This window comes from Mastomys coucha, unplaced genomic scaffold (assembly GCF_008632895.1).
Source record: "Mastomys coucha isolate ucsf_1 unplaced genomic scaffold, UCSF_Mcou_1 pScaffold17, whole genome shotgun sequence".
NCBI classification, from domain to species: domain Eukaryota; kingdom Metazoa; phylum Chordata; class Mammalia; order Rodentia; family Muridae; genus Mastomys; species Mastomys coucha.
The window spans coordinates 25,168,296-25,188,547 of NW_022196899.1; the positions used below are offsets into that span (position 1 = coordinate 25,168,296).

Sequence of the window (20,252 nt, forward strand, 5' to 3'; positions counted from 1 at the left end):
CCTTTCCAGGTTCATGTCAGCAGGCAGCACCTTACAAAGCTCCTGCTTCTAGTTGATGGATTCCTAAAAGTGATACTGTGCAGAAAAGCCTTGTAGGTAAAACATAACTTCCAGTTTTGCTATCCCTTCTGAGTAGTGGGAGCAAAGAGTTATTCTTTTTGCTATGAGCAGGGATGACCTCATTAACACAACTGGTTCTTTCCTGAAGGCTCTGCCCCAAGTGAGAACCTTTAGTCATTCTCTGGATTCAGAGTGACTTTGTCTTTGCAAACAGCTGCCCCCTATCCTCCAGACATAGAAGGGCATTCAGCCTTCTACCCTGGACCACCAAATAGATGCACAAGAGGGGACTCGCTCCTCTTCTGCTCTGGTTTCTGCATACAGCAACCTGATTCTAGACCTGTCCTATTGTAGACACTGCCCCCAAGTCCCTCCCCAGTCACTCTTGCCAAACCAAATTTCCCAAATCTCTAGCTATGTTAGTTTGAATGAGCACGGCTCCCATAGACTCATGTGTTGACTACTTGGTCCCCATTTGGTGAAACTTTGGGAAGGATTGGGAGGTGTGGCTTTGTAGGAGAAGGTATGGCAAGGAGAAGGGAGGTGTAGCCTTGTTGGGGGAGGTGTGACCTTATTGGAGGGAGTGTGGCCTTGTGTGAGGGGTATGATCTTGTAGGAGGAATGGTGGCCTTGTAGGAGAGGGTGTGGTCTTGTTGGAGGAGGCATGACCTTGTTGAGAAAGGTGTGGCCTAGTTGAGGAGGTGTGGCCTTAGGGGAGAGGTGAGGCCTTGTTGGAGGAGGCATGGTCTTGTGGGAGGAAGTGTGGCCTTGTTGGAGGAGCTGTGTCACTAAGAATGAGGTTTTTTGCTCTTTTTTTCTTGTTTTTCAAGACAGGGTTTCTCTATATAGCCCTGGCTGTCCTGAAACTTACTCTGTAGACCAGGCTGGCCTAGAACTCAGAAATTCACCTGCCTCTGCCTCTCAAATGCTGGGATTAAAGGTGTGTGCCACCACTGCCATGCTTGATAATGAGTTTTAATGTTTCAAAAGTTCGAGTTATTCCAAGAATTTCTCTCAGTGTCATGGTTGAGTCTCAAGATGTAGGATCTTAGCTACCTCTCCAACAACAAGCCTGCCTATCTTATGCCATGCTTTCTGCCATTCTGTTTGTGGACTCTAACCCTCTTAAACTATAAGTCCACAATAAACTCTGTCTTCTGTAAGCTGCCTTGGTCATGGTACCTTATCACAGCCATGGGGGAAAAAAATAAAACAAGACTCCAGGATACTGGATTGTGCTTGTGGTAGGAAGACCAAGAAAATGGGTACATGTGGATCTTGAATGAGGTCTCTGGATTTTCCTGTGGCAATTGGAAAGGCCATGCAGATTCTAATGCTCTCCTGTGTAACTGAGAAATTTCCCTTCAGAGCTCTAGACCCCAACTCATGCATGTAGATTCTCTCTTCAGACACATTGGATGTTTTTATTTCTTTGTGAAATGACCAAACAATGTATTATCCTCCTTCATGTGTCTGGTAACAACAGAAGAGAAGCATCTCAAGGATGTCAGGGACCTGAACAAAGCTAGAAAGGGACTCCTAGAGGGGTATACAGAAGAAGCAGTGGCTCAGGTCTCCTCAGAGCATGAGGTCCTGGGCTTCATTGGAAGTAGTTATGTCCCATTCATCTCTGTGACCTCAGAGGTTCCTGGTCTCCTCCAGGAACAGGTAGGGCTCCCTGAACTCATATGGGATCCTTCAGGACCAAGGTGGGAGTTGTGGGGATTGTAGAATAATCTGTCAGCAGCATTTCTCAGGGACAGGTATTTTTTCCAGAAAAAGAACCCTTCCCCAGCACTTGCCATGGGCAACTTTGTAACCATTCCCCTCCCTTCCCAACATGTTCTGACCATCCCCTCCCCTAAAACTTCTCCTGTCTTCCACTCCTCTTGGCACTCTTTGTTCAGATTCAGTGAATTCCCCAGAACATGGATACAGTGAATTCCCCAGGATGTGGATATAGTCTTCTAATTATAACTTCCTCTTTCTGCTTCTGACTCCCCTGATCACCATTTCTTCCCATAGACTTCTCACTTAAGGCTGCTGTGATTCACCACCCATGGTTTCCCTAAGCAGCTTGTTACATATCAGGTATTTACAACATAAATAAAGAACCCAGAGAGAGTCCCATGACCATGACAACAGAGGCCAGGGGGATGAGGAAGATTTCCCAGGGCTTCAGGGACCCACTGGGTTTCACCTCCATCACTGGAGTCCTAGTATGGTTGGAAGTGGTGTGTCTGCGGGTGGTGCTTGAGCCAGAGCTGGAAGCTGCAGCTGGTTCTTGTGGGGGTCCAGGTGGGTGTAGATGCAGATGCCTTGCTGGTTCCAGTGGGTGTTGGGGTGGATAAAAAGTCAGAGGCAGTGCTGGTCCCAGTGGCAGTCTGGGTGGATATAGAAGCAGAGGCTATGCTGGTCACAGTGGTAGTCTAGCTGGATGTAGAATCTGAGGCAGAGCTGGATGCAGAGGTGTTCGGGTGGGTACAGAATCTGAGGCAGTGCTGGGTACAGTGGTGTTCATGGTGGATGTAGAGTCGGAGGCAGTGCTAGACACAGTGGTGTTTGGGTGGGTACAGAGTCTGAGGGTCTGCTGGTCATTGTTATTGCAGATTTTGAGAGTGTGGTGGAGGTAGTCTGGACATACCCTGTGTTATAACAGAAGATTTTTTTGCATAAGGCCATGAAATATAACCCAGTCACTCACACACACATACACACACACAGTGTGTGTGTATGTGTGTGTGTGTATATGTGTGTGTGTGTGTGTGTGTGTGTGTGTGTGTGTGTGTGTGTATATATATATATATATATATATATATATATATCAAATATAACTGACATATTTGTTTTCTGCTTTCTCCTTTGTTAAATTCATTGCATGGGTGATTTTATTCAGTGCTCCTCAGTGCTCTGTGCACACCATTATCAATTATCTAATCAGGAATTAGAAATATTGATGGTTTCCTTACCCCCACGGAAGTCAGAAGAACGTGTTGGAATCCCTGTAACTGGTTGTTGGGAATGGAACTTTGGTGTTGTGAAGAGCAGCCCATGCTCCAAACTACTGAGCCATCTCTCCAACTCCAGAGTGAATTTTAGAACAGCCCAGCCTTCATAAGACCATTTCTAAACAAACAAACCAAAAAACCACAAGAGGCTAAATAAGAGAAGCGCAATGTTAACAGCAAAAGGCAGCACTCAGTTTATCTGGTTAAATGTTCTATATTATTACATTAACAAAAATCTCAGTTAAAAAAAAATACCATAAAGGAATTAGAGGGCTGGGGCCCACATTAGTGGTAAGCATTTGCCAAACACAGGCAAAGTCCTCTATTTGAACCTCAGCTTGAATGTGCAGGCACTCATGCACAGACACACACACATGCGCAAATATACATATGTACATGCATACACATAGAGAGAGAAACAGACAGATAGAGGAGGGTGGTGGAGAATTACTAGGTAACTGGATAAAAGTTTTAAGTGTGTGTGTGTGTGTGTGTGTGTGTGTGTGTGTGTGTGTGTGCAATTTTATGAGATCTATTTTTCAATTGTTGACCTTAGAGCATAAGCTATTGGTGTTCTGTTCAGGAAATTTTTCCCTGTGCCCATGTACTCGAGTTTCGTCCCGACTTTTTTTTCTATTAGTGTAGTGGCTATTCCTGGTTTTCAACTTGACTGTATCTGAAATAAACTGCAATCCAGAATTAGAAGGCTCACTTGTGGCCCTAATATGGAGGTTGAGACACAAGTTTCCGACCTGAACCTTGGCATGGAGATCTTGAGGTATAGTGGCTATGAATCCCAGAGGATTAAGATAGAAAGATCTATGAGTTCAAGATCATCTGGGATTAAAGGTGTGGTGGCATAGTGGCTATGAATCCTAGAAGATTAAGACTGGAAGATCTATGAGTTCAAGCAAGGTCATCTGGGGTTAAAGGTGTGGTGACATACACACCTTTAACCTGGGCCACACCTTTTTCTGGAGACGTATATAAGGACATTGGAAGAAGGAAGGCTCTCTCTGCTTCACCTGCTTGCCTTGTGGGACTGAGCAACTGCTGGATCCATGGACTTCCATTCACAGCTGCTGACCATTGTTGGGACTTGATTGTTGGGAGTTGGACTACAGACTGTAAGTCATCAATAAATTCCTTTACTACATAGAGACTACCATAAGTTCTGTGACTCTAGAGAACCCTGATGAATACAATTAGTTTGAGTGTATCTTGTTTTTTATGGAAGATCTTGATCTACTTTGACTTGATAAGAATGGATCAATTTGCATTCTTCTACATGCTAACCACCTTTTGAGCCAGTACTACATGTTGTGAAAATGCAGGTACAGCCACTCTGGATATCTGTCTGGTGATTCCTCAGAAAATTTCACATAGGACTACTACCTGAGGACCCAGCAATACCATGCGTGGGCATATATTCAGAACTTTAACATGTAATATGGACACATGCTCCACTATGTTCATAACAGCCATATTTATAATAGCCTTAAGCTGGAAACAACCCAGATGTCCCAGAACAGAGTAAAGGATACAGAAAATATGGTACATTTACACAATGGAGTACTACTCAGCTATTGAAAACAATGACTACATGAAATTCACAGACAAATGGGTGGAATTTGAAAATATCATCCTAAGTACTCACTGACAAGTGAATATTAGCATCAAAGTTCAGAATACCTAAGATTCAATTCACAGATCTTATGAAGCCTAAAACGAATGAAGACAAAAATGTGGATGCTTCAATGCTTCTGGGAAGGATGAACAAGTTCTTCAGAAGAGAAATTACAGAGACAGAGTGTGGAGCAGAGACTGAAGGAAAGACCATACAGAGACTTCCCCACCTGGTGTTCTATCACTTCTACAAACCCAGACAATATTGTGGATGCCGGGAAGTGCTTGTCAATGGAAGCCTGATATGGCTGTATCCTGAGAGGCTTTACCAGAGCCTGGCAAATACAGTGGCAGATGCTAGCAGGCAACCATTGGAATGAGTGTAGGGGTCTCTGAAGGAGCAGTTGGAGAAGGGATGGAAGGAGATAAAGGGATTTGCTGCCCCATGTAGGGACAAAGAGTTTCAACAGTCCAGACCCCCTTGAACTCTGGGAGAGTGGAGCACCAAGCAGAGTACACACGGAGGGAATCATGGCACTGGCATATGTGGCAAAGGATGGCTTTGTTGGATATCAGTAGGAGGAGAATCCCTTTTAGGACTGAGGGTGTGTGATACTCCAGTGTAGGGTAATGACAGGGCAGGAAGATGGAAGTGGGTAGGTGACCGCACTCATATTGGCAGATGGAGATGTGGTGCGATGGAAGGGTTCTCAAGGGGAGACCTGGAAAGGGGAACATTTTTGAAATGTAAATAAGGAAAATATCCAAGAAAAATAACTGATAAAACCACAGAAAAATTTAGAGGATATCAATAAGTATCTGAAATACAGCCAGGAAAAGCACAAACAAAAAAGTGAAGGAAACCAATCCCATTAAATGGAAAAAAAAATGAGATAGGCCATGACAAAGTCAAATTTAAACAATATCTATCTACAAATACAGACCTACAAAAAGTGATAGAAGAATCCAATCCAAGGAGGTTAATAATACACAGGAAAACACAGGTATCATCTTTATCATCTGCAAAATAAAGGAAAGCATACACACACCACAGTACCAACACCACCAACAACAGTAGCAATAACAACATAATACCAGGAGTTAACAATCACCACTCACTGACTCTCTCAATATCAATGACCTCGGTTGACCTATAAAAAGACAAAAGCTAACTGAATGAATAACACAAACCTATCCTTTTACTTCATACAAGAAATATTGCTCAACATCAAGAATAGGTATTACTTCAAGGTAAAGGGTTATAAAAAGTATTCCAAGCAAATAGACCAAAGAATCAAGCTGATGTAGCTATTTAAAATATATGAAAATAGATTTTTAAACAAAAAATAATCAAAAGAACTGGAGGAAGATACTACATATTCCTCCAAGGAAAAAAATTCACCAAAGATGACATTTCAATTTTTAACATCTGTGCCTTAAGCAGTTACCAACCCTTATGGGCTCCCTCCCACTTTGCCTCAAGAATTGAAAGAGAAACAAAACGGTGCCTCATCCAGGACTGCGGATGCCACCTGTGGGGAGATTGCCTGACCGCCTTAGATCAAAGACTTTCGGACTTGCCTTTGAAGTACCTTTTCCTCTGGTCTCGAGTTTATGTTAAATGGCTTGGAATCGGGTTGCCCTTGGTTTCGGTATTGCCTCTGGTTATATAAACCCAGTTCTCCCCTAAGTAAATGGATACCTTGATACAGCTACCTGGTGTCTGTGTTTTTGTCTCTCTCTCACCCAGCTTGTTTTCACAGGTACTCAATAATCTCCAGTCCGAGAGCACCCAACGGACTGACGATCTGCTGGACAGACTCCCAAAAATGGCCCCCATGTGGACCTTGGACTCGAGAGAAATTTATTGAGGGACTCCACCGCCAGATGCAGGATTTATCAGCGGTAATATAAATGGATACAGAGATTTCTAGTCAGCTTCCCAGAACTGGGGTAGGCTGCTTGAGACTTAGGGGTAAGAGTGAAATTATTTACATTGAGAGAATTACAATATGGCTTAAAGCTTTTTACCCCTGGATAGAGGGCAAGATGGGTTAATTATCCTACAATAGGATAGGCACTTATATTTTTAATAATGAGACAGCCTCATCTGGGTTTCCAGATCTCTCTAACTTGGGGCTGGATTGGAGTAATAAGTACAGAGAGCTCTCATTCATGCTTAGCATGGACGGCGAGAAATTTGCCGGGTGTCGGCAGGATACTTGACGGGTGTCACGGAGTGTGGAGGGATCCACCAAGGGGATTGGCATGCCAGAGGTCACAGCCGATAAGGCTGGGTTTTTGGTTTTTGCCGAGGTATTTTGACTGTGGAACTCCAGGTTTGGAGGCAGTCATTCCCCGGAGTTGAACAGCACGGGGATCAGAGCTACAGGGGAACCACAGGCTGTAGCCACTGTGGGTATATGTTTTATGTATATTCGTGTTACATGTGAGTCTCGTATCATGGTATGAATGCGAAAGTCTTGTCTCTTGTCTGAGTTACACATGGTGCTGGTGATATGGTGGGTGGACCCAGTAGAGTGCAGCCTCCTGGCAGCCTGGCCATGGCCGCAGAGTCTCCATACATAGTGCGCGGGCATCCGACAACAGATCTGCCAGTCAAGCCAGTCTGCCCGGGCCAGGGTCAGGTACAGCTGCTTGTGTACCTACTGCTCTGCCCACCTGCAACTCCAGGGTGGCCTGGTCAGATCGGAGCCATGACTGGCTAGACTGCACAGAGCCAGGCACGAGTGGGTTACCCTTCCTGAGGGCAGAGACAGTCTGGTTCAGAGCCCACGATCCTGCGCCATGCTCCGGAGGCACAACCGGGGCAGGGAGGGGCTCCTGGAGACCAGAATCCGTGGCTGCCCGCAGGCCTTGGGCGGAGCGTGGGCTCCGCCTTCTGCGGTTCGCTAATACCTCCTCCTACAGCAGCCTACGTGTGCAGTCCAGCGACAGAGTGCAGCGGACAGACAAAAGGCTACTGTGACAATGCACAAGCGTCCTAGCTATTTAGGGGACATCTGGTGGTCTAACTTTTTAGACAGGGACTTTATCGGCGCAAGCTTATGAACCACACAGATTCCCAATTTAGAGCACTAAGAAGCAAGAGTGGACCTTTTCCACCTGGGGCGTTTTCCTCGGCAGCCCCACAGCCACAAGCAGTTAGCTAAAAAGTCTTAGAGGTACAGCCCGGCCCGGCAACAGGGGTGGCTCAGGTGGCCCCGCTCTTGGAGAGCAGAGGGGATCACGGGTCCTGCGGTTCACCTGCCCCGGGCTGGCTCATACAGGATAGGCGGGGGCTGCGGAGGTCTTCCCTCTGACTACATCTCCTGAGAAGCCTAGCGGCAGCTGTTATAATGCGCATGCATGAAACCATAGAGCACAAATTCATACCTGCAAAAGCACTTTTGCTATCACTAGTAACATCTAGTGGTTTAAGTATTTACTAGTTGGCAGTTTTCTGCTGATCAGGCCAGACAGATATCTCTGGCTATATTCGTCTCTGTGTCAACATGGGACCTGCATTTAATCAAAGTTCAGCAGTTGCAGCCGCGGTGCAGGAGGTACCTGTCCCAAAAGGCTTGGCATACTGGCAAGATAGCAAGAACTGCTGCATTTGTAACAACTTAACCATTTCAAGCACGATTGTCCAGTAAGGGCAGAAAGTGCGGGAAAACAATAAGCGGGCACTAGACAGAGGCTAGATGGTCAGAACAAGTAAGAGAAACTTTGGGCCAAAGAGCTATTGCTAATGAGACAGGACAGAGTTGCTCTGGTGCTCCTGAAATTTTTTGGATATAGTCTATTACAAATATAAGGCCTTATTTAAAACTGATTATTGAAGGAAAATGTTTTAAGGGGCTGGTGGACACCGGAACTTACCTGGAGGGATGAGAAAGGTAACTCAGGACAATTTCAACCATATGTTGTGCCTAACCTCCCTGTCACTCTGTGGGGGAGAGATCTGTCATCACAGATGGGGCTAGTATTATGTAGCTCTAATGAGTTGGCTTATAGGCAGAAGTCCATGTGGGACATTTATATATACAGAGGCCATAAGCCTTATTATGATGACACTTTTTCCATAGAGGCTACTGTATTTCCTGTGCCCCATGCAGATAAAATCAAGTGGATTTATAATACTCCTGTGTGGGTTGATCAGTGGTCTTTATCTCAAAAATTATTGGGTGATATTAATTGGCTTCGTCCCTATGTAAAACTTACCATGGGAGACTAGAAGCCCTTATTGATATTCTCAGAGGTAATTCTGATCTGAATTATCCTAGATCCTTAACTAAAGAAGAGATTTCTGCTTTACAGCAGGTAGAAAATCTATTGAGAATCAATTCATTACTTACTTTTGCATTTATTAGTTTTCAATACTAGTCATGCCCCTACGGCATTGTTGTGACAGAAGGAACCTATTTTGTGTATCCATTCAAGGGTGTCTCCCTAATGTAATATCGTGCCATGTGATTGAAGCTGTTGCACTGATGATTATTCTGGGTAGGAAACAAATGTTAACTTACTTTGACAAAGAGCCAGATGTTATTATCCTACCTTTTACCTTGGAGCTAGATTCCCAGCTTTTGTACAGATTTAGCTACTTATTCAATTTTTAGATTCATAACGTTTTTATATATACATGAAGTTATCTTTCCAAGGTAACAGCTTGGAAGGCAATAGACAATGCCCTTGTGAAGTATTTACTGATGGCACATCTAGGAAGGAACTAGTTATCTCATTTTTGGTAAACAGGTAATTAAGTACTCCTGGTCTCTCCGCTAAATTGGCTGAATTACAGAGGTTTTGAAGGTCTTTGAAGCTGTGTCTGATACATTTAATTTATACTCCAACAGCTTCTATTTGCCATTGTAGACAGTTTTAAGATAAACTTGCCAACAGGACTTCTCTTTAATCAGTTACCAAAATATCATTCTTGCACGTAAAAATCAATTCTATATTGGTCATATTAGGGCTCATTCTGGCCTGCCAAGACCTTTAGCCAGAGGCTATTACCAGTGACAGAGCCCTTATATAGAAAGATTATGGTTTCAGATTCTGTGGCCTTAACTAAACGGGATCATAATAAGTTTCCATTTGTCCAGCCAGACTCTGAGGTTTAAACATAAAATTTCCAGAGAACAAGCAAGAATGATCGTTAAACAGTGCTCGAAATGTGTCATTTTATCCACATTCTCGCATTTGGGGATAAACCCTAGAGGGCTGGTATCTTATAGTATCTGGCATATGGATATCACACATTATGCAGAATTTTGAAAGCTTATATATATACATGTCTGCATTGATACTTGTTCAAGATTTATTTTTGCTTCCCTGCAAACAGGAGAAGCCTCTAAATATGATATTGACAAGCTTCAATGTTGTGAGCCTTCTCATACTAGAAAATTTTTTTCCTTTTACTAAGATTTTGATTGTTGAATGTGTGTGACGCACGATTAAAAAATTTAGCTTTTCTAGACCAAGGGAGGGAATCTCTTCCCCCATAGGTCTCCAAAGGTGCATCTTGCTTCTCTTTTCATTTTAAATTTTCTACAGACCTACGTTAAAAGTAGGCCTGAGGCAGACTGACATTGGCTCCCTGAAGCTATTTATTATCATGCCAATGCATGACATAGCCCAGATGCTCGGTCTGCATTTATGCCCAGAGAGAGGAGGAGACGTCAGATTGATTCTGAGGCCCAGCAGCCGCTGCCTTAAACAGGCAAGCTCAGAAAGCCTTTTCCTTTTTCCTTTTTCTTTCATTCTCTTTTGTTCTAGGCTGACAGGCTTTTTCGTACCAGTATCATTCTCTTTTGTTCTAAGGCTGACAGGTTTTTTTCTTGCCAGTTTTGAATGTGTTTTTTCCCGTTTGATTCGGAAATCTGCTTTCTCCCGACAAAGCAGAGGCAAATAAACCTGGCTCACCTGGAGCAAAAGTTCATTCATGTCTTTTTTTACATTCTATAGCAGACAGGCGACATCCTGAAGCCACCTGTCTTACCACTGAGATTCCAGCATTTCAAAGGTTAATACAACTACCAGAGCCTTCAAAGAACTGATTTGATTGTCCCGAGACTGTTTCCTGGCAACCGACCCCAGAGTCCTGGCGAACAAAAGCTCCCAGCTCCATGGCGTGCACCCCATCCCCACCTCCTGGCTCGAGCATCAGGCTGACAGAGATACATCAACTAGCTTCAGAAAATATTACCGGCTCTTGGACTTTTGCAGGTGTTTGTGGACGTGACTTGACATTTAGCATGGAAGGATGGTGCAGAAGATGACATTTCCTCTGGTTGTGATGTTTTCCCAGGCAAGCAAAAGGCCAGTGGCTGTCTGTGATACAGACGTATTGTAGACTGGTTTTCCACTGTGCAAAATGTGCCTGAGGGGACGGAGCCAGAGTGCCTTAACACACCAGCTGTGATACCCATGCAAATGTGTCGAGAGAATGTCCTATTACCCTGCATTATCTTTAACGAGAGAGGGTGAAATGTGGGATCCCTCCTCCTTCGCCTCAAGAATCGAAAGAAACAAAACGGTTCCTAAACTAGGACTGCAGATGCCACCTCTGGGGAGATTGCCTGACCGCCTTAGATCAAAGACTTTCAGACTTGCCTTTGAAGTAACTTTTCCTCCAGTCTCGTGTTTATGTTAAATGGCTTGGTATCGGGTTGCCCTTGGTTTCGGTACTGCCTCTGGTTATATAAACCCAGCTCTCCCCTAAGTAAATGGATAGCTCGATACAGCTACCTGGTGTCCATGTTTTTGTCTCTCTCTCTCCCCGCTTGTATTCACAGGTACTCAATAATCTCCAGTCCGAGAGCACCCAACGGAGTGAGGGTCCGCTAGACTGCGGGTCCGCTAGACTGCACAGAGCCAGTGAAATACAGCTAGATATCAACAAAACCATAAAGAACACAAAGCTTACAAACTAATGGGAGCTGCACACCTCACTACTGAATGAAAAATAGGTTAAGACAGAAATAAAGAAATAGAGATTTTCTGGAATTCAATGCAAATGAATATACAACATGCACAATCTTCTAAAAAATGATTTATTTATTTATTATATGTAAGTACACTGTAGCTGTCTTTCAGACACAACAGAAGAGGACTTCCAATCACATTGCAGAAGGTTGTGAGCCACCATGTGGTTGCTGAGGTTTGAACACAGGACCTCCAGAAGATTAGTCAGTGCTTTTAACTGCTGAGCCATCTGTCTAGTCCAAACATGCACAATCTTATGGAACACACACACACACACAAGAGAAAGTTGTGATAAAAGAAAATCCAAAGAACAAAATGCTTACATGAAACAAAATTGCAGAGATCTCATACTGCCAATTTAAAAGCATGCTTTAAAGTCTAGAACAGAAAGAAGTAAATGAATAAAGAAAAAAAGTAGAAGAAATCAAGAACTTTTCAAGCTGGGGCTAAAATTAATAATATAGAAAGAGAAGCATACAAAGAATAAAATGTAGAGATAGACCTTTGAGTTTTTATTAGACAAGAAAGACCAACCCTTAAAAAAAGATAGAGAATATCCAAATTAAGAAAATCAAAAATAAAAATGGGTACAAAATAACAATGAAGAAATCCAGAGACTGATAAACACATAGCTTTAAAAAGCCTGTCCTCCCCTGTACTGGCTGGTTTTGTGTCAACTTGACACAGGCAAGAGTTATCACAAAGAAAGGAGGTTCAGATGAGGAAATGGCTCCATAAGATCATGCTATAAGGCATTTTCTCAATGAGTGATCAAGGGGGTAGGGCCAATTGTGAGTGGTAACATCCCTGGGTTGGTATACTTGGGTTCTATAAGAAAGCAAGCTGAGCAAGCCAGGGGAAGCAAGCCAGTAAGGAATATCCTTCGATGGTCTCTGTAACCTGACCATGACTCCTGCTTCCTGACCTGTTTCACTTTTTACTTCCTTTGGTGATGAAAGCAGTGTGAAAGTGTTAGTTGAACAAACAATTTCCTCTACAACTTGCTTCTTGTTCATGATGTTTGTACAGGAATAGAAATCATGACTGAGACATCCTCCAAATTGGAAATTATAAATGAAATAGATAATTTCCTTCATAGTTTCCACTTATGTGAATTAAATCAAACTAAGATAAACAACTGTTTAAAAAGGATTTATTTATTTATATTATTACAATCATCACTGTCTTCATACACACTAGAAGATGGTTGTGAGCCACCATGTAGTTGCTGGGCAGTGACCTCATGACTTTTGGAAGAGCAGCTAGTACCCTTAACCACTGAGTCATCACTCCAGCTCTAATATAAACAAGTTAAAAAGACCTAAACATCTAGAAAAAAGTCATTACAGATCTGCATAAGTGAAGCATGCATAAGTGAACCAAAACTTTCCCCAAGGCAATTCCTGAGCTGATAAAACACTTTCAGAAAAGTTGTTGGATACATGATTAATCAAAAATACAATCAAAAATCAATGTAAAACTGGTTTACAGGTGGAAACAAAATAGAGACATCATAAGATTATTATACATGATCAAAAATATCATCATGAGAGTAAACAGAGAAGAAAGGTCATGCTGCCCTTTCTGGACTTCCTTTGTCAATGCAATTAGTCTAAACTTCTTGACCTTAGCCTCAAGAACACTCTTCCAAAGAGAGCAAAAGACAGGAAAAATATTCAGCAAGATATCATAAAACCTATATACAAATTTCCAATCACACCCTAGTACCTATGTTTTCTATATCCTACTAGGTAGCCCATTAAGTCCCACTTAATGCATGTAAACATCCAAAGTCTAAAAATCCACATTACTCTAATAAAAAATATGGTCATGCCTATCATAACAGTACTTAAGAAGTGACACTGTGACCAAGGGAAATGTTTCAAAGGCAAATATTTAGTTGGGCCTGGCTTACATTTCCATATTTTTAATCCATTACCATCATAGTAGAAAGAATGGCAGTATACAGGCAGGCATAAAGCTGCAGAAGGAGCTGAGAATACTGCATCTTCATGAAAAGGCAGCCAGGAAGAGACTGTCTTCGAGTCAAGTAGTAGGAAGGGCTATTTTGCATGGGCAGAGCTCCGAAAACCACCAACATACTAATTAACTTTACTTCTAAACTGTAACAAATACTGCACAAGGCATGCCTCCTATTCATCCCATTTCATATGGCCAAGCACATTCAAATCAACAGTTTTTCTTAATGATAACCAATTCAACTCATTTAAATATGATTAGGACATGCAAAGGCTTTACCACACTGTTTGCATTCATGAGGATTCTTTCCAGTATGGGATCTTTTACATTGTGGAGACTAGTGGGGCAGGCAAAAAAGTTAGCACCTTGACTACATTCATAGTTTCTCTCCAATATGGTTGCCATTATGTTTTTAGAGACAAAAACTTTGTGAAAGTATTTTTCCACCTTGATTACATTCATCATTCCTAAGATTTCTTTTCAGTATTTGCACTTTTATGTTTTTGGAGACATCTCCTTTGTGAATAGGCTTTACCACATTGACTACATTCTTTTTTTTGTTTTTGTTTTGGTTTTTGAAGACTGGGTTTCTCTATATAGCTCTAGTTATCCTGGAACTTACTTTATAGACAAGGCTGGCCTAGAACTCAGAAATCCGCCTACACCTACCTCGCAAGGTGCTGTGATTAAAGATGTGTGCCACTGCCTCCCGGCTCAAACACTACATTCTTAACGTTTCTATACAGTATGTTCTCTTATGTCTTTGGAGATGACTGGATCAGGCAAACACTTTACAACATTGATTATAATCAAATAGCTTCTTTCCAGTATGTGTACTTTTATGATATTGGAGAAAACTCGAGTGTGAATAGGCTTTACCACATTAATTACATTCATAAGGCTTCTCTCCAGTATGTCTTCTTTTATGATATTGGAGAACACTCGATCGTGAAAAGGCTTTACCACATTGATTACATTCATAAGGCTTCTCTCCAGTATGTGTTCTTTGATGAAATTGTAGACCTCTCTGATCTGAAAAGGCTTTGCCACATTGATTACATTCATAAGGCTTCTCTCCAGTATGTGTTCTTTTATGACATTGGAGACTACTCTGACCTGAAAAGGCTTTACCACATTGATTACATTCATAAGGCTTCTCTCCAGTATGTGTTCTTTTATGACATTGGAAATGACTCTGCCGTGAAAAGGCTTTTCCACATTGATTACATTTATAAGGCTTCTCTCCGGTATGTGTTCTTTTATGACACTGGAGATGACTCGATTGTGAAAATGCTTTACCACATTGATTACATTCATAAGGCTTCTCTCGACTATGTGTTCTTTTATGACATTGGAGACTACTCTGACCTGAAAAGGCTTTACCACATTGATTACATTCATAAGGCTTCTCTCCTGTATGTGTCCTTTTATGATATTGGAAACTACTCTGACCTGAAAAGGCTTTACCACATTGATCACATTCATAAGGCTTCTCTCCAGTATGTGTTCTTTTATGATATTGGAGATGACTTAATCGTGAAAAGGCTTTACCACATTGATTACATTCATAAGGCTTCTCTCCAGTATGTGTTCTTTTATGAAATTGGAGACCTCTCTGACCTGAAAAGGCTTTACCACATTGGTTACATTCATAAGGCTTCTCTCCAGTATGTATTCTTTTATGATATTGGAGATGACTCTGATATGAAAAGGCTTTACCACATTGATTACATTCATAAGGCTTTTCTCCAGTATGTGTTCTTTTATGATATTGGAGTCTACTGTGATATGAAAAGGCTTTACCACATTGATTGCATTTATACGGCTTCTCTCCAGTATGAGTTCTTTCACGATATTGGAGACTACTCTGACTTGAAAAGGCTTTACAACATTGATTACGTTCATAGGGTATCTTTCCAGTATGTATGCTTTTATGTCTTTGGAGATGATTGGGTATTGCAAAGGCTTTACCACATTGTTTATTTTCATATGGCTTCTCTCCACCATGACTTCTTACATGCCTGCAACATAAATTGACACTTTTAAGATTTATAACATTTATTACCAGGATTAATCATTTTAGCAATATGAATTAATTTACACTTTGGTCTAATAAAAGAGAAAAATTAGATCATAAAATTTTATCATTTCATATGTTCTCCCTTATTATGATTGTTTTACCTCTTTATATTTATTAACAGGTATTTACCTGAGATGATAAGAGCATTTATTACATGGCTCACATTTATAACATCCTTTCCTTTTTTAATTAGATATTTTCTTCATTTATATTTCAGTTCATGTCCCCTTTTCAGGTTTCCCCTCTGAAAACCCCTATCCCTTCAGCCCTCCCTCTGCTCATCAACCCACACTATCTTGCTCCCCTATTCTGGCATTCCCTTACACTGGGGCATCAAGCCTTATCAGGACCAAGGACCTCTTCTCCCATTGATGTCCAAAAAGGCCATCCTCTGCTATCTATGCAGCTGGAGCCATCGGTACTTTTTTCTATATGAGATTTCTATATGATGTATTTCACATATCTGAATAAAATTGGAAAAACACAGAACTTTAAAACAATCAATGCATTTATAATTTTTCCACTAGTGTGTTGTACACCACATTAGCTCTGTGAACCAGGATAAACGGGAATTTCCAAATTAATAGTATACTTATGGATTTTCTGCAGTGTGAGTTTGGGGTTATTCCCAGTAAAGTGAGAAATCCAATAAATTCAAACTTCAGAATGTATACAAAAAGAAGAATACTGCGTATTTTTGTATTGTTCTTGAATATTAACATGTATGTTGTTCCTTTCAATATCCCTATGTACATAGGCTTTTATCCACTCTAACACTTACTATACTCATTAAGAGAAGAACAACAAATGAAAGGATTCACATTTTGTTTGTACTATTTGACTTTTTGTTCCTTGTAGCCATGTATTGGATTAAAGATTCTCCATTACAATATTCTTGACCCATAAACTGACTTGTCAGCAAACTTAGCAATGTCACTACAAAAATATGAGTTTCAACAATGCTACCATGGACTTTTTAATTATAAGAAGTTTTTGGATATATATCAATCACTATTAAATGTGCAATATTGCCGGGCATTGGTGGAGCATGCCTTTAATCCCAGCACTTGGGAGGCAGAGACAGGCAGATTTCGGAATTCGAGGCCAGCCTGGTCTACAGAGTCAGTTCCAGGACAGCCAGGGCTACACAGAGAAACCTTGTCTCGAAAAACAAAACAAAACAATGTGAAATATCTTAATATTATGAGACTGTAGGGATTGGTAGTACTGCAGCTTAACTCTATTGGAGCTACAAATGAAATAAAGGTATCTCATAATGCATCATTTCCTTGTTTCCTCTGTAAGACGCAAGCTTTGAAAACACAAATCAGATACCTGATATTGAGCTACATGGTTTAGTGAGAATATTATAATCATAGCACTCTTAAATAATTGATATTTTACATTCTTGCTTTGATTTAGAGCTTCCAGAACATATTAAAATTTCCTCTGAGGTATATTTGTATCAGCTTGCACATTAAAAATTACCTTTCATGACTTCTAGAACCTTGACATTGTTCTTCAATGTGATAATCTTCCCAATCGTATCCTAAAACACAGTACCAAAAAATGAATGATGTCATATTAGAAATTAGGTAAAATTCAAAGTACTGTGAATTATCATAGCACTGAACTGGATTTAGTTAGCTTAGTCTTCCTTGTTTTCAACTGAAATAACAGAAGATAATAACCAAGAAACATCCATCTCTTATTTTGAAAAGAATAAAGAAAATTCACAGTCTAACCTATAGCAGTGAGGTTCCAGTAGGTCTCCAACATCACATCTTTGTAGAGATTTTTCTGGGAAGAATTGAGCAAATTCCATTCTTCCCCAGTGAAGTCCACATGCACATCATCAAAAGTCACTGTATCCTAAAGTATAACATACATGTATATAACACATGATACTGATATTACTATATATTAAATGTATACTTTCTTGACAATATCTTAATATAATTCTGTTGTTTTTTCCACTTATTTCCTGACACAGAAGTTATATTCTAATCCTCATACCATGTTAGAAGGAAATGGAATATAGAGTTCATCTGCCTTGCTTCTGAAACTTTTGAATAGATATAGGATTGCAAGAGAAATGATAATTGAGAGCAAATTCAGGAGGAAACAGGACAAAAGTACCAAACACACAACCAAGAAAGTGTCTAAAAAATTACTAACTATAAAAATAATGGATAAACATGGTATTTGCTCATGTCTTTAATCCTAGAGGCATACACAGGTTTATGTCTTTGAGTTGGATGCTAGCGTGCCCTATATAACACATTCCAGGACAGCAAAATTTACAAGATATGACCCTCACTCCCTTGTAAATATTAAACAAGTAAGCAAAAATGATAGAGAACTCACAATTCTTTATGAATTTCCTACAAATAATTATACATTCACTACAGTTCTGTATTCATTGTGCAGAAACATGATTTGCACCAGTTTAATTTCAATATTAATAAAACTTTACTAAAATGGAAATGCAAGTTTAAACTGTTGCAAATGGACAGATGAAAATATTAGTAATATGAATGCGGATCATAAATAAGCAACCTAGGGCAGGAGAGAGATAGCTCAACATGGAAAGCTCTTGCTGGTCTCCACATAATGGTGGTTAATTTATGTGGGGACCAACAACAACCCATTACATGAAGTTCAGTTTTGAGGCCATCCCCTCACATCCATATTCATAATTACAGGCAGAGCTCTCATCTTTATTTGAAATGTTAATAACAAACACAAGAGTGTAGCAGAATATCATACACCAGGAGTCCATTGAATCTGAAAGCTCAGATAATATTGATGTCATGAGCATATGCCATTCTGACAAATAGATTGTAACCTATATACTTGGTCAAATTTTAAAAGTTAAGATGTATATGCAGAGCTGCACAAAAGCATATGATTATTGTAAAAAAATATGCTAGGTGACTTGTGTGGTTTGTACACCTACTATCAGGACAGGAAAGGCATCACAGAGAAATTGAGTCTTGACAAAAAAAATAATAAAATTAAAACTATAAATCCAACAGGCCTGCAAAATAGCTTAACATTGAATAGCAAACATATATAATATGCCTTATGAGATTTAGGGACAGAGTCCAAATGGTGAATGTATGGGAACATGAGAAGAAAACTCAAGAATCAGATTCATCCACAACACAGTAAACACACAGGACAAAATTTTTCCTGTCTAAAAGGAATCCAAAGAACCAAATAACCCTATTAAAAAATGGAGTAAGAGCTAAACAAAGAATTCTCAATTGATGAACAATGAATGGCTGAGAAGCACCTAAAGAAATGTTCATCATCCTTAGTCATCAGGGAAATAAAAATTAAAACAACTCTGAGATTCCACCTCACACCAGTCACATTGGCTAGGATAAAAGACTCAGGGAACAGCAGATGCTGGAGCGGTTATGGAGAAAGAGGAGCATTATTTCATTGCTGGTGGGATTGCAAGCTGGTACAACCACTCTGGAAGTCAGTTTGGCAGTATCTCCGGTAATTGAACATAGTTATACCAGAGGACCCAGCTATACCACTCCTGGGCATATACAGAAAAGGTGCTCCAACATGTAATAAGGACATATGTTCCCCCATATTCATAGCAGCCTTATTTATAATAGCCAGAACCTGGAAACAACCCAGATATGCCTCAACAGAAGAATGGATACAGAAATTGTGGCACATCTACACAATGGAGTACTACTCAGCTATTAAAAACAATGAATTTATGAAATTCTTAGGGAAATGGATGGATCTGGAGAATATCATCCTGAGTGAGGTAACCCAATCACAAAAGAACACACATGGTATGCACTCTCTGATAAGTGGTTATTAGCCCAGAAGTTTGGAATACAGGAAGAACAACCCACAAACCACAAGAAAATCAAGAAGAAGGAAGACCAAAAGGTGGACATTTCATTTCTTCTTAAAAGGGGGAACCAAATACCCATGGAAGGAGTTGCAGAAATTAGCTATGGAGCAGAGACTGAAGGAAGGACAAGCCAGCCTAAATATAGCTATCTCCTGAGAGGCTCTGACAATACCTGACTAATACAGATGTAGAGGCTCATAGCCATTCATTGAACTGAGTGCACAGTCCCCAATTAAGGAGTTAGAGAAAGGACCTATGGAGCTGAGGGGTCTGCAGCCCCTTGGGACGAACAACAATATGAACTAGCTGACACCCTCAGAGCTCCCAGGGTCTCAACCACCAACCAAGGACTGCACATGGTGGGTCGCATTGTTCTGGCAGCACGTGTATAGTAGAGGATTGCAAACTCGATCATCAATAGGAGGAGAGGACCTCAGCCCTGAGAAGGTTCTATGACATAGTGTAGGGGAATGCCAGGGCCAAGAAGTGGGAGAGGGTGGGTGGCAAATATGGGGAGGGAGGAGGCAACAGGGGTTTGTTCTTGTTGTTTTTGTTTGTTTGTTTGTTTTTTTGAAGGGTAAACTTGGAAAGGAGAAATTTACATGTAAATAAAGAAAAT

General features: G+C 40.8%; 2 protein-coding genes across 2 annotated transcripts in view; both read right to left on the minus strand.

The window, feature by feature from the left end:
- Positions 1-1,673: 1,673 nt before the first annotated feature.
- LOC116094891 (mucin-21-like) lies at positions 1,674-2,658 on the minus strand. The gene is given in 4 exon segments (XM_031376284.1): positions 1,674-1,846; positions 2,176-2,300; positions 2,481-2,610; positions 2,613-2,658. Coding segments are annotated over 4 exon segments (474 nt in total).
- An 11,615-nt stretch (positions 2,659-14,273) lies between these two features.
- Positions 14,274-20,252, minus strand: part of LOC116095053 (zinc finger protein 120-like) — a 35,164-nt gene continuing 29,185 nt past the window's right edge. Inside the window, exons 3-5 of the mRNA XM_031376553.1 lie at positions 17,493-17,619; positions 17,236-17,296; positions 14,274-15,688 (exon numbers count right to left, since the gene is read on the minus strand). Coding sequence (XP_031232413.1) covers positions 14,551-15,688; positions 17,236-17,296; positions 17,493-17,619 — 1,326 coding nt within the window. The 3' untranslated portion in view covers positions 14,274-14,550. The remainder of the gene's footprint in view (positions 15,689-17,235; positions 17,297-17,492; positions 17,620-20,252) is intronic.